General features: G+C 44.9%; 1 protein-coding gene across 1 annotated transcript; it reads left to right on the top strand.

Annotated features, from left to right (window-relative positions):
• Positions 1-1,236: 1,236 nt before the first annotated feature.
• Positions 1,237-13,577, top strand: LOC142776658 (uncharacterized). The gene is made up of 5 exons (XM_075880680.1): positions 1,237-1,705; positions 7,506-7,568; positions 9,719-9,807; positions 12,974-13,133; positions 13,229-13,577. Exons 1-5 carry the CDS (start codon positions 1,684-1,686, stop codon positions 13,489-13,491), a joined length of 597 nt encoding a protein of 198 aa, XP_075736795.1. The 5' UTR covers positions 1,237-1,683; the 3' UTR covers positions 13,492-13,577.
• Positions 13,578-17,351: the final 3,774 nt, after the last annotated feature.

Here is a 17,351-nt window from a genome sequence, read left to right as displayed (position 1 = left end):
TGTGTTTTAAATATTATACACAGCTTTGCAAGATAATATCGACGAGTTTTACTCGTCTAGGTGTGGGAGATGTAGGCCTGATAAAATGCGATGTTGCTTCAGAGCCTTTCTTTCGTAATATTGCAATTTTATTCAACTCTTTCAAACGCGGCACCGTGAATTTCTACTGGGTGCTCGAACACGGCAAGCAGATCGCGGGGCAAAATCTTTGTAACATTTTATTACCGAAACAGCGATACTAGCAATGCTTGAGCTGCACTTGCTGTTTTATAAATTGTAACCTCCTCAATCTCATCACTGTGATCAGGAAACAGAGAGGAAAAGTACAGCAGTAGTACGTAGAGAAATATTCAATTTCAAGCCCTTTAGCAATATCATCTAAACAAATTGCCAGTTCACTGTTGAATTCTCGATGGAAACAAACAGCTGATCAGGGACGCAAGCTTGGCTTGGCACTGGCTTGGCCGTTCATACAGAGCCAAAAGCCGCTGCAGGAAACTGGATTGCGGATCGTATTGAGACAAAATATTTTATGCATTTTTGTTTTCTTTGTTTCAATTCTCTAATTGTTCTTGTGATGGCGTGGACCGCGCTTCGTGATCTCATGTACCGGCGCACTGTTTTTAAGTTTAGTATGGCGCACGATAATACATGATTGCGTGCTTTAATTTAAAAAGGTTCGCGAGTATGGCAGCAACACTGCAATGTCGGGAAGAGGATAGTAGTAGAACCAGTAGCAGCTGCATGCCCGGGTGGAGCGACTGATGCCCAGATGGAGGAATGTCAACCCGATGCCTTTTGTGTTGGCCGTTCTGGCAGTTCTGCCGACTTTATAGAAAGAGACGACCCCGTCGCTTGTCCTCTTCTCTTTTCCTTCGTGCATCAGTGACAACATTGACGGACGACGTGTTCGACTTCACCGTGCACGTGAGTATAGGTTGGTTTTTCATTCGAGTGAATTCTTGTTCAGATTTGCAACTTGTCGACTTCATCCTGATCACCTGTCACCGGCAATAAGTCACATACGTGTGATATTTAGGTGAAATAAATGATAATGCACATTTTCTGCTCCATTTGCGTGACTTAGCTACACCAGGACATGAGGTAAAGCCTTTGTCGCCTAGCCACTAGCAGGCACGATCGATCACTCGCATCCTTCAGTTCACGAATCAACGCGCCTGCCTTAAAATTAGTAAGCTGCGCGCAAAGAAATCTTACCGAGGCAATTTTGTTTTTTGTGAACAATGCACCGTAGATTTGTCTTGAATAACAAAAAAAAAACTTGAAAAATAAATGTCGCGACCTTTTAGAAAACGCCGTGTCTAAGAGCTAGACGCGGCATTTTGTAAAAGGCTCATTAAATTCAGTATGTTTTCGTAGTTTCTGCTTGAAATTATTATTGTCTATGAATTTCATGGCCCAATCTTTTGCTTTGGCTGAAAATCTCGGCGGCAAAAACTTTGTTCAGTGTCCCTTTAAGGGCAGGTGTAGATGCCATCATTTCAGTCGCAAATCTTTTTGCTAGTCGGTCGGATGGTTAACAATAAGGGTACTAACTAGAGTTCCAGATTTCATCAGCAACACATCGTCATGGCTTCATCAGATGCTGCATTATATACATTCTATCCTCGTTTTTAAATAGATGTACCGTATGGTCCACTGTTACAGGAAACAAGCGAGCTCATGGACAGTGAGCCATGTGGTGGTAAGTGGCAGCGAGGCTTGTGAATGGGACGCATGCGCATAGAATCGGGGTGCGCCCAGTTTTGTCTGCCATTTCTCCGCCTGTACGCATGACAGCATTGGAAAGCGCATCCGTATTTTAGCTGCGCAATTTATCTAGCCCAGTGCCTCCTGCTTCAGGGATTTCCTGTGAGCACAAAAAATTCATGATTTTAATCATTGCTGCAGTGTTTTGCAAGTTGTCACCGTAAAGCACATCATATATTTCGCATAATGCTCGCTGCAACTAGCAAGTTTCTATGTCTCAAAATGCTGTTCAGGTCTGATGTAGCAAACATTTTAAGCTCGTCCTCGTGACCATGAAATATTGGTTTATTAAATAATGGAAGGCAGAGTTGGTATCAGTTGATTTACAGTGTGAAAATGAAAAGTGCGAAGGACCGTGCCTCGCAAGTAAGCCCCGAGAGCATGAGCAGAGAAGTAGCAGATGAGGATGCTCATGCGCTGCATTTCCAAATCTCACCAGCACTAATGCTTGACGGACTGCTGGCCACGCACTAGCGTGTTCTTTCTGAAACAGGACTTTGGCCCTGTAAGCAAGTTCTTGAAGGGCATAAGTAAAACGTAGAATGGGCCCCCTAAATGCACCCATCCTTGAACCATTGGGCTTATGAATTAGTGCCCTTTTCAAAATACAACTATTCTGAGCTATAAATTGTGACAGAACAGTGCACGAAGTTTAAAAATGGGAAAAAAGTCTTTAAATGTCCCCTTTATACATAGTGTTCTTGTGATGTCACTTCTGCCGTTGTCGCCCTCTCCCGCCATGCCCAGGTAACTCCCTGGGTACCTACGGCAGTTCACGTGCTGCAGTGCAGTTTGTTGGGGGCTCGTCATTTGTTGCTGTGAACGATGTGGAAGCATTGTGGTTTTTTGTTGTCTTACTTTAACGAGCTCATTGGATTAGGAAGGCCTCGCTCGTTCACTCGATACAAGACCAGATAATCAAGATGTGCGACACATATACCAGCCACGGCGTACACCGGCTGCCCGCCACAACCTATGAGGGCCTATTATCTTGCTTTCACTACAAATTGCCTGGCCCAAAAACAAGTGAAAGCTCAAAATCTCTCGAGCCGCAATTTTAAGAGTGGATGTGCGAAGCGCAGCTGCTCCCATCGAAAACTAGTCGTGCAGAGCTAGGCAAGTTTACAAGAGATATAGTATTATGAATATATTGTCACGGCCTACGCCACCAAAGTAGCAATGCCCCCCCCCCCCCCCCCCCCCAAGTGTTTTAAACAGTGCTGATGTTGAGCTTGAGCCTCTTTGATTGCAATTTGTGGAAATAGTCGAGGAAAATATTATACAAGGCAGACAGCGACTTTGCGTGGTGTGTGCCGCGGTAATGCCAGTCATCACTTTATTTTTCGCGTATGCTTTAACACACTTTTCACTTTGTATTTTGCTTTTGTTGTACGCTAATGTACAGTGGAGTCACTGAACATGATAGAGACCGTGTATAGAATTAATTGACTAATTAAAAAAAATCCTGACGCCCAACTTGAACCGATCCGCTATACTTCAAAGTGAACTAATATTGTTTCCCTTTCTTTATAGTTTGTTTCAATGCAATACCAAATCTCCGCGATCGCCATCACGATTTTTACCGCTTTCCTCGCCATCATGATTTTAACTGCGGACAAGTTTGTATGTACAGTATCTTGGTAAGCTATATCTGTTTGCAGGTGAATACTTGGCTATGGCACTTACCCGTAATGAAGTTGCACCTGAAGATGCAAATATTGCAAAGTTTCTTCAAGTAGCTTTTGTTAATCTGCACCAGCCAAATACGCTGGTACTTTTAGGAAAATCGGAATGTGCGTTCTCAATTTCAGGTTATAACTTTCAGCGAAGAAACACCCTAAGCTCTGCTTCCTCTGCGTGGACTACTAAATCAACTTGCCTTACTAGCAGCTCATAATTTCTCAAACTTGCATCGTGAGGCAAAACTAAACGGGTGCAAGCACGAGGAGACAACATGGCAGTTGTAGGCGATAGATTCGGTTGGTGCCCGGGCATGTTGGTGGCGCATTTCGGAAGTGACGAAAAGGCGCTGCGAGATGCACGTGCACACTTTGTATAGTTGGTGTATTGGACAGCAAACTTTTTTCTTATCTGAGCAGTTTTACCAAAGGAAGCTTCATCATATGGCGTGATAAATGAAGCGAATCCACAGGTTGAACCACATCATAGCCTCGCTGTGCTTTTGTACTTTTTTAGCTTGCAAAATTTATTTGTACATATAAGTGACAACTTGCCAGTAATAAGGCAGCACTTGTTTCTTTACCATATGATCATCTCCGGTGTGCTGCTGCCTCAATATTTCAAATTCTAAGCATTTACACCATTGTATGCTAACTTTTCCTTCAAAGTGAGACAAGCCACATGTGTATCGTAGATCAAGAAGCATGCCAGTTTTACGTACTTGCAAGGTAAACATCAGAAATGCACAGTTGATCAAAAATACTAGTTTATTTATTTATTTATTTATTAGAATACCCTCAGGGCCCGTAGGGCATTACAGAGGGGGTGGGTACAACATATATAACACACAAGAAAAAAGACAAAATAAAGAAACAAGTATCAGATGCGCAAATCAGGAAGGCAACATAAGTCAACTAAAAATGTATAAGAATTCAAGCACATACAAGACAAAGATAGATAATGGAAACTGCGTATAGTTACAAGCATTGCTGAGAAATTGCAGTCTTGAATGACAAAGGGTCTGTTATTGATACAACGGAAGAGGGAAGGTGGTTCCAATCGGCGGCTGTTTTCGGTAAGAAGGCTGCTGAAAAGAATTTGGTGCGGCAAAACGGAATGGCAACCTTATGCTGATGATCAATGCGCGATGAGTGGTATGACGGTTGTGAAATGAGGTCTCGCTTCATTGATGGATTGTGAAAAAATATGAAAAAAATGCAGTCGCGCCAGTTTCCTCCGGACAGGTAAATTGGGTAGGTCAAGGTTAGATTTCATTTCTGATATGCTAGCAGTACGGGAATAATTAGAACAAATGAACCGAACTGAGCGGTTCTGCACAGATTCTAACGCGTTAATTAAATTTTGCTGCACGGGATCCCATATAGCGGACGCGTACTCAAGCTTTGGGCGAATTAGTGATCGGTATAATAGAATTTTAGGGACAGCGGAACGCGAGAAAAGTTGCGGCGTAAGTATCCTAGCGTTCGGTTAGCGTTATTACAGATGTAGGTAACATGCGTGTGCCAAGATAGATTGTTGGTAATGTAAACGCCGAGGTACTTATATGAAGAGACATGCTGGAGGGGAACGGCGTTAATTCTGTAGGTACAGGGGGGAGAAATAGATCGCCGGGTTATTGACATGCATTTAGATTTGTTAGAGTTGAGAGTCATAAGCGATTTATTGCACCAGGTTGAGACAGTGTCAAGGTCTGACTATAGAAATTGGTTATCATATTCATTGTTTATTTCGCGGTAAATTACACAATCATTTGCAAATAACCTTATAGCGGAGTTAATGCTGTCTGGGAGATCATTAATATATATAAGAAAGAGTAAAGGGCCTAATACGGAACCTTGGGGTACGCCGGATGTTACTTTAGAAAGAGGTGAGTTATAGCCATTAGTTGTTACAAACTCAGTGCGATTAGTCAGAAAGCATTCAATCCATTTAAGAATGTTTGGGTCAATGTTTAAGGCACTAATTTTCAGGAGGAGTAATTGGTGAGGTACTTTATCGAAAGCTTTTTGAAAGTCAAGAAAAATGCAATGCACAAGTGAGCCGCGATCTAAAGCCGATCCTATGTCATTAGTAAAATAAAGAAGTTGGGTTTCACATGAGTAAGTTTTTCGGAATCCGTGTTGGTAGGGAGTAAAAAAAGAATTTGATTCTAGGAATGAGACAAGGTTGGAGTAAATTATATGTTCTAACATTTTACAAGGAACACTGGTTAGGGAAATTGGTCTGTAATTGAGAGGAGACTGTGTGTTACCAGATTTGTGCAGAGGGACCACCTTCCCCACCTTCCAGTCAAGCGGCAAAGTGGAGGTCTGAATAGGTTTAATGGTGCATCTACATAGCAGAGCACCTGTGGCACCTCGGGAACAAGATAATGCCACATATGTTACAAGAGATAATTAAAAAAGACAGGGGACGTTCCGTGAACAAATAGAAACAAAAATAAAATGGCACGTGGCAGCGAGCGAAGGCGGCAAGGGGGGGGGGGGGAGCCCGTGGGACTTCAGCGGATGAACGTAAGGTGTGTGTTTAATATGTGGAAGAAAAAAAAATTCAAAATTTTGGCGACTGAAATGAGGGTGACTTAGTGAGGGCGCTCATGACGAGAGTAAACACGGTTATTATTTTTTTTTTCAAATCTCTTTTGAAAGCCACAAAAAATCGGTATGTGGTGCAGCCTAACAGAAGGTCCGTGAAGGCAAATTATGAATTCGTCGTTGTACAAAGGCCTATTTTTTTTTTTCATGGGCACCATCCCCACCGCGGTGGTCTAGTGGCTAAGGTACTCGGCTGCTGACCCGCAGGGCGCGGGTTCGAATCCCGGCTGCATTTCCGATGGAGGCAGGAATGTTGTAGGCCCGTGTGCTCAGATTTAGGTGCACGTTAAAGAACCCCAGGTGGTCTAAATTTCCGGAGCCCTCCACTACGGCGTCTATCATAATCATATAGTGGTTTTGGGACGTTAAACCCCACATATCAATCAATCATGCGCACCATAAATAGTGCTCAAAATTTAATTGCATATGTTGTTTTCATCCTCGCTGTATTCCGTGCTGTTTATGATGTAAAAAAAAAGTTGCACGCTGAAGTGGTGCTGCTTTTGGGCAACAGTTGAAAATGGCGGGGTGCATGAATGCGGAATACTGCCGCTTACACTCAAATCACTCTTGTGGTCACCTCCCACTGTTTGCAGCATGTGTTGTGTATACACAGCTGCATATTTCCTAGCTAGAAAAATTTGATTTTAGGTGTTTCACGCCATTTTCCATGTAACTATTCCACAATTGCACACACTGATCAGCAGGCTTTCAATTGCGCTGAAGGACACAGGTGCCATAAAATTCATAGTCGATTCTTTCAAGAAACCGTATGAAAAGGCTGAAGCTTCATGCGTACATAGACACACACATACCATATTGTTTTTTGCACTTTATGAAAGCTGCGAAGGTCTCATGTGCCTCCAAGCGTAACCTGTCTTATTTATTCTCCATCACCGCAAAAGTTTTGTGAGTTTCAAATAAAAGTACTTTGCGCATGGCCACTTTTGGGTAATTTTTTTGTGTAGGTGTTATTTGAGCAGCCTACAGTGTTTACTTTATAAGCCTGTATGTATATGTTGCATTATAAGGATGCAGAATGTGTTTAGCTGTACAATATAGATGAAGTGTAAAAATTAAGTGGGTCTATTGTAGTGTTCTTGCAACCAATCTTACCCCCGTATTCTAGAACGTCTTTCCACTCAACGCTTCACCTTCACTTGAGATGGCTGATGGGAGCGCTGTCTCTAAGCAGAGAAAATTGCTGCATGTCAGCAATAATCTGCTGTGATTCTCGAGTAGCGCAGCGTCGCTTTCAAACGAGCAGCGGCACAGTGCTCAACTCTGTCAAATGAAGGGTGAAAGTCGAGTCGGGAAGCGTTTATGAATATGGGGGTTAGTTTTGTTGTCTTGTTAACCTGCCATTAACACTAGATTGATGTTAGTTTTGTTGTCTTGTTAACCTGCCATTAACACTAGATTGATGCTACTTTGCTCTAGCTGTACAGTGTTCTCCAAGGCTCAAGGAGGCACCGCACGGGGAAGGCTCGGAGCAAACCATGCGTGAGTTTCCTTTCATTGTTACACTATGCACGTATTAAGTGATAGACTTTAATGTATGCTATTTGTATTGTGCAAGTTTTTGGGGACATACAACTTCCAACACTTATATGTTCTGACGAAAATCACGCAAGAATGAGAGAAGCTTGTGCAAAAATTATGCAGGAGTGTAAGAAGCTTTTGCAGAAGTCTGTGAAATGAAGTTTTGAAATTTTGTGGCAATGTGTCATTGTACAGTGGTCAACAGTCTTGCTCAGCATGCTTGACTGCAGGGCTCCCGGCTGCACAGGCGCATCTACGGAGTGCCTGATGCATGATGGGCCAAATGTCAGCCTGCACACTGGTGCCTCTTATCCCCGTTTGTCTGTTACATCAGTGTCTCTTGTAAAGGGGATCAACCGTGCCACCTTTTTTTTTCGAATGTAATGAGTTCTTTTTCCAGATTATTGTTGTTTTAAGGTAGAGCCTCACATTTCTATCAAATACTGAAGATTCTATTTTTCCTTCTAGATGCTATGAAGTCACTCCTTGTGTTACAATAGAGTGAACACTGTTATGAGAAAAGCTACTTTATGGAGTTAACTCACTCCATATTGACTTAACACACAGAATTGGTGAAAACTACACTCCATTCCAGCTGCATTAGAAATAATATTCATTTGCATACTTCTGTTTCTTTTGTTTGTTTGTTGGCTGGAGGTTTGGAGTATAGGGTGGCCAGAGGGCACTGTGTAGTCTTTCTTCATCTTCCCAATTTTGTGAACATCAATTTATAGCTGTATGGGAAGCAGCCAGCATGCTGAAACAGCGGTGCAAGCATGCAAGATGTTCACCATTGCATGCAGTCAGTTGCTGTGAGCAACCTACTGCATACAATTAACTGCGTGTGGTGAACTAACGCTGCACTAAGTGTGCCTCCTGGAAAGCTGCAATGGTAAAGTGCCACAATCGTATAGTAACATGGATAACATCGCAATTTGTTTGTTGAATAATTTTGCAACAGAATCAATGGAGTTTTGGATAAACTTGTGTATCTGCCTGGTTCATCAAAGCTACAGAGTCAAATGCGGTATATACTCGCGTATTATGTGTACTTTTTTTGTCAATCCGGTCATGTGCGAAGCTAGTAGGAATCGCTGGCCTAAAAGCTCAACTGGGAATATATGTTGCAGGCGCTGTCACAGCTGTCTCAAAGCGGATTGTCATTTGTTTGCTAAGCCTGTTCAAATGCCCCCATTTTCTTGAAGTTCTTCCAAACAGTGCTCACAAAAACCAGTTCCCACGACAGGGTTATACCAGAGAACATAAGTACTCTCCAATAATTGTCGGGAACCCAACGTAAAGTAAGATGCAGACAAGGAAGCGCGATGCCAACACAGTGATGTGTGTGTCGCCTTTCATGCATGTGTGTGTCCATTCCTTGTCCCAGTCTTCTATTGCGTTGTGTTCCCTCCGATATCTAACCAACACACCCAAGCTTCTATGCTAAGTCTTATTCAACGCACTCTTCTGCTGGCTCCCATACTGAATATTGCATGTCGAAGAACTCCACGCTGATGTGCTTAGCGGTAGCACGGTTTCAGTTTTCTTCGGTAAGCTTTATAACAGCAATCTGCCTCGTATATAATTATTGTAGCCTATCACAAGGAACGGTATAAACGCAATGGCCAGATGGCGAAACTGAAAAAAAAAATGGGTGCGAAAACCTGCCTCATCTAGTTGATGTGACAGGTCCTTGCACGCGTTCAACATCTGTGCTGTGTCTCGGGAATACATTCTTGCCGTGGAAGAGGTGGGAAGATAAGAGGCAAACCTTTAGGCATTTCGGACTACACATAAACAGGTTTCAGTTTTCAAGTTCGATATTCTAGGGAAAGCATAAAAGTTCATGGAAGAAGGGACCTTGCACTCAGTCCATTTTGTGTAAGACTGCACTCGCCTGCTCGACAAGAGATGTGCCTGACCAGAGCATCATGAAGTCAAATGTGTCTGTGTGTGTGCTGGCAAGGTGGCTCGGGCTGGTTGGGGAGGGCAAAGTATGCGAGCAAAAAGTTTCTTGTAGTAAAGCAGGCTGGCTAATTATACTGGTGAGCAAATTATGTGAGGATGCAAATTGTGCGAGTAAATATGGTATGTACTCTTGTATGTTTTAGCTCTATTGCTACGGATCCTGCGGATCCAACTTGGCATCCGGCAGCAACAAAGAGAGGTTCTGCAGGAGGTGCGACAGCTGAAGCACAAGGTACGGCTCTTGTCCGTGCCTCAGCACGCCCAGCCAGCACAGCGCCCTTCTGACCTTCCCCGGCTGCCTGCTGGTACAATTGGAGAAGTGAAGGCAGCAGAGGAAGCTGTGCAGAGTAAAGCTGTGGCTGCGACTTTAGTGTATATTTCTTGATTTTTAATATGCCTATGTAACATGCAGAAATTTAGTACTGCTTTAAGATACTGTGTTTCGGGAAACAAACTGGTCAGGTTATATCATGAGCCACTGTACTACAGTCGAATATGAATAATTCGTACTCAAAGAGGCCAGAAAATTTGTTCAAATTAAAAGAAGTTCAAAATAATGAAAGTTACCGTAATTACTTGAATCTAACACGCACCTTTTTTCCGGTTAAGAGAGTTCATAAATCGCATGTGCGTTAGAATCGAGTACGAAAAAAAAATGAATATGGTCATTCTATTGCCATCGCCACTTACAAAATGGCCGCCCCCTACGTACGTCGGCATGGCGCGTCGGTCATTTCTGCCTATGTGTTTCCCATGCGCGGCACTTCATACGTGTGCTGAAGAGTTCGTCATCTTGTAGTACATTAGCATCGACGGCATGGTAGGGCCGACTCCAAAAACTCGACGAGTGCACCACAATGCTGCTTCTAAAAGAAAAGTCGTCGCGTGTGCCGGAACGGACAGAAATCGGGCCGCATCGCGGTCATTCGGAGTTCCCGAAACGTGCGTGCGGGACTGGCGGAAACAAAAGCAGAATATTGTCGACAGCAAAGATTCACGCAAAGGCTTCAGTGGACCACAGCAGGGTCGGTTTCCACAAATTGAAGAGCTGCTCGGCGAGTATGTGATTAAGCAGTGAGCGGCACAGCGGCCCGTGACGACAGAACTGCTCCAAGGGCAGGCTATGCAGTTAGCCTTAGAAAAAGGGCTAATGCAGAGCCATTTTAAAGCGAGCAGGTGCTGGCTAACGAACTTTATGAAGAGAAAAGGCTTTTCCCTCCGAAGGTGAACGTGCATATGCCGGAAGTTGCTGGAGGAGTACGAAGAAAAGCTTCAGAGTCTTCAGAGGTTCCTCCTAAACTTGCGGCGCAACAACAGCTACCTGCTTGGACAAATCGGGAATGCCGATCACACGCCTCTTTACTTCGACATGCCTGGCACCACAACCGTCTAGGAGAAGGGGGCGAAGCAAGTTTGTGTACTGACATCGGGCCACGGTAAAACTAGAGTGACAGCAATGCTCTGTTGCACGTCAGATAGGCATAAGCTTCCCCCGTACTTCACATTTAAACGGAAGACGCTCTCAAAAAGAGTCATTTTCGCGAGTGGTGTGATCAAGCGGGCCAACGAGAAAAAAGGGTGCGCGTTGCAACCGATGTCTTAGTTTTTTCTTTTTTTTTTGTCGTGGAAATCGGGCGCGCGTTACAATCGAGGGCGCGGTAGAATAGAGTAAATACAGTAAGCAAGCGGAGGGCTCACCATGCAGTGATGCATGTGCATGGAGAAGTTTTATTCACAAATTACAGGACATCCGTCATTAATTAAAGTAGTCAATACATGTCTGTACACGTTGGCCTTGCAACGAGTCAACAAGTTTTGCGTGCAGTTTGCAAAGCATTTGTACTTCGGCTTCAGTATTCTCCTGGCAAAAGAAGTTGCGCGCGGCAATGTCCAGTGCTGACACTCTTCGAAGACAACTGTGTTTCCACTGTTACCATCTGCGCTGCAGCCGGAGCGTGGCCAGCACATGATGAGAATGGAGGAGCGTCTCCACCTGGAGAAAAGCAGATCGGCATTCGAGAGAGAAACACTCCGCGGCAGCTCTTTTTTTTTTCTCTTCATGCGCGGTGTTGAAAGGAGAAGAGTCTCTACATAGCAGGAACGAAAAACAGGGAAGCGTGACACCGGCGCATTGCAGATCGGCATGAGAGAGCCAACTCTCTGCGACAGCTTTTTTTCCCCTCTTTCTCTTCATGCGCAGTGTTAAGAGGAGAAGGGTCTCTACGTGGCAGGGACGGAAAAAGCCGAAGCGGGGCACAGGAATGTCGCAGATTGGCATTTGGCAAACATTCCACCGCAGTCTTTTCTTTCCTTTTCTTCATTTTCTTCTTCAAGCACAGCGATGAGGTGTCTGAAGTGCCACCGCAGGATTGGGCGGGGTGCTGAGAGCATTTTCGGAGCGCGGTATAGCTTTGATAGGACCACAGCGTCAGTTCGAATTAAGTGTGTTGGAATTAATGAGATTCGACTGTATTTACTATAGTCTGTGAAGTCCGAGTGAACTGTCCTAAGCTAGCAGACGATGTAGGCGGCATCGTGTGTTTGATGGGCAGTGACTAGCAATAGCCTGCTTAAAACAGACATTTAGTAATTTTGTTCATTTATCACCCTATTTCGTGTCCACTGCGGCTCTCTCTACTTTGAGCTACAGTTCACCCTGCTTTGTGTTAGCCGATTTCTTACTTTTTTAAAAATCTAACATGCACCCAATTTCGCAGTGTGAAGAAAAATGCACCTTTGTTTATTGTGATGAGATTTCTATAGCGACATGCCTCTTTGTTGGCTATCACAGAAAAATATAAACAGCAAATGGTGCGACCATCTAGTGTGACCTTTATTTTTCTATTAGTTTCATCTATGGCCAAGATTTGGTCGCTCTAAGGTTGCCTCTTAGTACGCCTTGATCATGTTCATTTATCTTGTTGTGCTCTGCTTACAATGCATTGATTAAAAACATGTCCAAGCTTCTTTTTGAATTCCACATATTTTATCGTTTTTCACCTGTAGAAGCTACTCCTGGTCAACATTCAGGCAAAGACATTGTAACCTCAAAGAAACGTGTATTGGAATTTGAGCACTGTACAAAGTAATTATACTATTTCATAGCTAGAATCAATATTTATTAAGGGTTATAACAGTGTTGTATTTGATTTCATAACAGCGAAACTGCATTCATAGAAGGACTCTGAAAGGTTCTCACACTGAGTGTGAGAGGGCTGATGTGGAAACCATTTTAGGTCAAGTGAGTTGAAGTTAGCGTAAAAAAACAATGAAATGTTGTGATGCCCGAAAATTCAAGTTGTTGTTTTCAGTGTCCTCTTCTTGCAGATTTTTATCATGAAAACATTTCGATGTGCTGTTGCGTTTACCCCATCTATGCTTCTTGCATTTTTTTACAGCGCAAGCACCTCCTGCAGATTGGGAGACGTGGCTTCCGAGAAATTGGTGTGAATGCCATGAAGGCTGTATTGGCACATGATGTGCAAGTGCTGTACAGCCTTCATGGCAGAAAAGAGAAAAGGGCCTTTGTGAACCTGAGGCTCTGTAGATTAGTGACAGGTTAGACTTGTTCATTGTTTTATGTGTGTGTACCCTTGTGTATTCTCTGTACTGCAGTGCTTCATGTGTACTATGGTATTTCTGTTCTTGTACAGATGTCATCTGCCAAAAAGCAGGGTGCGACCAGGCGGAGGCCCTCAACTTTATTAAGAGGTGGCTGCCAGGGTCTGGTGATCGCTGTGGGGGCAGGAAGCGGCGCTTCAGAGAAGCATTTGTTGTGGAGCAGCCCGATGATCCCCACTTTCAGAGTGCAGATTATCGGCTGCTCGCGGCAGCTGGCTTCCTGCCCAGCCACAGCAGCCAGGGCCTTGACAGCACCACTGTCACTGTGCCCCCAACGCAACCTGACCTGCAGTAGAGCGGGCCTTTTTTAGTTGTGTATATATATTTTTCAATGTATACATTTTTTGTTGTACCAAATAAATAAAAAAAACAAAGAATAAATAGTCTGCAGACTGTCGGTGGTGCACTGTTCGGCTAGCTTATGCTGATTCGGAAGCACCATCACCATGTTTTAGTTACAAATAAATGCTCTAAACTATGAATATTCTCGATTGCCATGTGGGGGACATATGTGGGGATTGCAAGTGGGGGACATACGCTTTCAACATTTACTTCCTAACAACTTTTTTCGATCTGCTGTACCAAATACCAGTACCAAATAAAGCACTCGCTATTGCAAAAGATAAATTGGTAAAAAAATAAACTACACTTCTAGTGTTAGCAAAGGGAATGAGGTATAAAAGATGAAATAGATCGAGTAACTGCTTTCAGTTCTCAGCATTCAATTTTCTGTTGCCCCAAGTATACAGGGCTGCAAAGCTACAAGGGCGGGTCATCGAGGCATATTGTTTAAATCTTCCGGTAAGAAAAATTCCCTACTAATAATGCTTACATAATGGCAAGCCAATCAGTAGCCAATATTCGTCGTGCAGGAAACATCGGTGTAATAACGGCAATTGATTGGCTGCAATGTGGCCCTGGATTGATCCAATGTCGGTCGTACATCCGTAGCCAATATTCGTCGTGCAGCAAACATCGGCGTAAAAATGGCATGTGATTGGCTGAAATATGGCCCAATGTTGGCCGAACATTGGCAGCTTTGTCGGCAATACGATGGGCCTTCGTCGGCCCAATGTTGGTTGCATACTGGCTAAAACATCGGCAAAACGTCGGCCCATCATTGGCTTGAACGTCGGCCCGACATTGGAAGAAGTTGCACTTCCGACGTCGGTGCCGATGTTAGCCGATGTTGGTCCAAGATTGGTCCAACAGCGGCGTGCTGCCTGGGTTGCTTGTACCGAAGGTAACAATGATGTGCTTTGTTGAAATCTGTTTATTATCTCGCCTGATTATTATTCTCTGCACTTTCACTACATTTTGTTCTTGCCAGCCAATTCACTTTCAGAAAGCTCGAGGAGGTCATCATCAGATATGACACCACGCACTGTGTTCATCGACCTATGTGGGCCCACTGATATTGGGATGTTATCAAATGAAACGAGTTTTGTGAGCTTGTCGTACTGAGTCTTGTCGCGAACTTCTAGAAGGAGATCACCATTCCCCATCTTAGTTACTTTATAGCCAGGGCCAATTGCATCTGTGAGCGTTTTTGAGACAATAAATGGTGAAATAGATCGAACTGTTTTCTTTTCATTTTGGCTGTGGATTACATGATACTTGGGGAAGGTCTGTTTAGGCTGTGCAGTAAAGAAGCTGTCATCGGTGCGCCACCTTTTCAGGCGGCGATCAGGGAGTGCAGGAAAAGGGTTTTCCATAAGAAGCATTTTAAATTCGGCGGCGATGGTGGCCACCCACCACCGAGCCCAACAAGGGGACGCTACAAGGTTGAATAGTGAACACTTGGAGACGCCAGCCATGCATCGCTGCTATAACCGAATATAACTACTCAAGGTTGGGTAACTACACAGGGTTAACCCTCGCCGCCAGGAAATTCGGAAGTAAACGGAAAAGAGAAGATGACAGGACAGATAAAATGTGAGAGATTAAGACGAAGATGTAGGAAGAGAGAGATAGGAAACGGCGACTGCCGATTTCCCCTGGGTGGGTCAGCCCAGGGGTGCCGTCTACGTGAAGCCGGGGCCAAAGGGGTGGGTTGCCTCTGCCGGGGGGCCTTAAAAGTCCAATCACCCAGCATGGGCTCAACCCCCAGGATCCCCTTATCCCCGGACACGGCAAAGCCACGCACGGCTAGGCGTGGGAGGGAGTCAAACTCCCCCGTTAGTTCGGGTCCGTGGTGTCGCTACACACCAGACGCCTACTTGCGCAGGCGCCCTTGCGGGGCTCCCAACAACGTAGTCATCAAAGGAACACCTATATACTCATCAGGTAGAGCGAATACGCATTCTCGGACTTGACGTTCAAGCAGATAGACAGCAGAAAAAAACACACCACCCCTCTACTCTCGCGCCATATGGAGAAGATCATCGTCATGTTCTGACATGTAATTAACGCTCGGGACTTGGTTGCGAGATATGCTTCGGCTATTGGACGCGTGCATTATGAGCTGCTTCAGTTATCAACTTCTTTTCACCGGGCTAACGCAAGAACAATACGAATGGGTGCACACGCTCATCCCTCCATCAAAGTTGCTTTGGGGATTTCGCACTATACTTCTACGCAGCGCTTTTTGTCGCTAGGAGTGCACAATACCCTCGATGAAGTACTCAAGTCCTAGTTATTTAGTCAGCATCAACACATTCTTCTCACTCTAGCGAATAGACAGATGCTTCACCACCTGAGTCACCCAGTCCCCTCCTGAACCTCTGGAAACGCAGAGAGCTTTCATGCCACTCCAAATAGTACGATTACTCCGCGTACACGCCCCCTGAGCTTAGCATCGGTCTTCGGCGAGTAGGGGTGAGGTACTTGAATCCCACTTTCAGGGAGATTGAGGAGAATAGGATCTGCTATACGTACGTGACTCGCACGACAAACGGACACATAACGGTGGGGATTAGCGGCACTCTTAATATAGTAAGTGCTGCCTCAATCTCCTCTCCGCCTTCATCCGACAACTTGGGTGAAGTCCTGGTGGTTACCTTGTCCATCCAAAACACCTTGAGCCTCCCCGCGGATACGTACTCACCGATGTCGGGCTTTTCTAGTTGGTCGCGGCATTTCCGAAACTCCAACTCTATATTCTATTGCACTCATCCGAAGTTGCTTCACATAACAGCCACATCATGCACCTGCTCGGGACTCCTGGTCTTGCCTCACTGTCGGTTAATGAACGCACTCCTGTGGCCACACGACAATACACCCTCTAAACAGCCCCACGCAGCAAGGCGGCTAACACAGAGCCAGGTTCCCCACTTCTCACATATAACGAAATGACACAACATTGCGTACGCTAACTACAGAAATACCAACTCCCACAAGAGTACTTCACACGAGCGAAGGCTGTCGCACTTCGCCGGCTGCAGACCCGAAGTCTCTTGAATCTACACTTCATGCATAAAATATACCCGGCTCCTTATACCGCTGCCTGTCCAGGGTGTGGCGCTATCCCCACAATGTTTCACGTCACCGTAGAGTGCAGCGCTGCCTACTTCCCACCCATCCCACCAATCTGTTGGTCCACGCGTACCCGAAAGCAGCGAGAGGGCACCCTTCGCGATGGCGCCCCCAAGGTCTGTCGGGCGCGCGTTCTGCAGGGCCCGGGCCGCAAACCCGGGCTGTCGCAGAGGTTGCCGTGATTGTCCTGAGATAGGGACCTCCCCGTTTTTCTGGCATTTGAATAATATATTTTCTCACCATCTTACCTTGGAGGTGTCCTTTGCCGTGTTTATTTATTTATTTGCCAGTTTTATAAAATAACTTGTAGTCGGGTATTAAAAGTACTGTGATGTAACAGTAAAGGCAACCTTTATTAGGCCCGGAAGACACGATGAAGCGACCACGCCCAAGGCAACAGAACTCAGACAAGCCAAATCCCCACAGCAGAAGAAGATGACGACCACTCATGATGATGAATATGTGTAAAGATAGATGATGTGCTTAATGAATGCCTACACTAACTCCCCCCCCCCCCCCACGTGAAAGCGGTCATCCTGACCGCAGTTCTTGGCCGCATTTTAAAGCGAAGATGAACGCCGTATGAAAGGCTTCATGCGGGATACGTGGACTATTTCTGCTGCCCTGTAGCGGCGGTCCGTCGGAAGAAGAACGGGTGCCACGCGATAATTCACAGGAGAC

This window comes from Rhipicephalus microplus, chromosome X, assembly GCF_043290135.1.
Source record: "Rhipicephalus microplus isolate Deutch F79 chromosome X, USDA_Rmic, whole genome shotgun sequence".
NCBI classification, from domain to species: Eukaryota; Metazoa; Arthropoda; class Arachnida; order Ixodida; family Ixodidae; genus Rhipicephalus; species Rhipicephalus microplus.
Note: the sequence above shows the minus strand (reverse complement) of the source record. Positions and strands in the feature narration are given on the sequence as shown.

Bases quoted from the DNA above. Each gene is read 5' to 3' on its own strand.
- LOC142776658 (XM_075880680.1), top strand. From the start codon at position 1,684: ATGGACAGTGAGCCATGTGGTG. The intron at 1,706-7,505 runs GTAAGTGGCAGC...ACTTTGCTCTAG, and splicing joins GGACAGTGAGCCATGTGGTG to CTGTACAGTGTTCTCCAAGG. The intron at 7,569-9,718 runs GTGAGTTTCCTT...TGTATGTTTTAG, and splicing joins AGGCTCGGAGCAAACCATGC to CTCTATTGCTACGGATCCTG.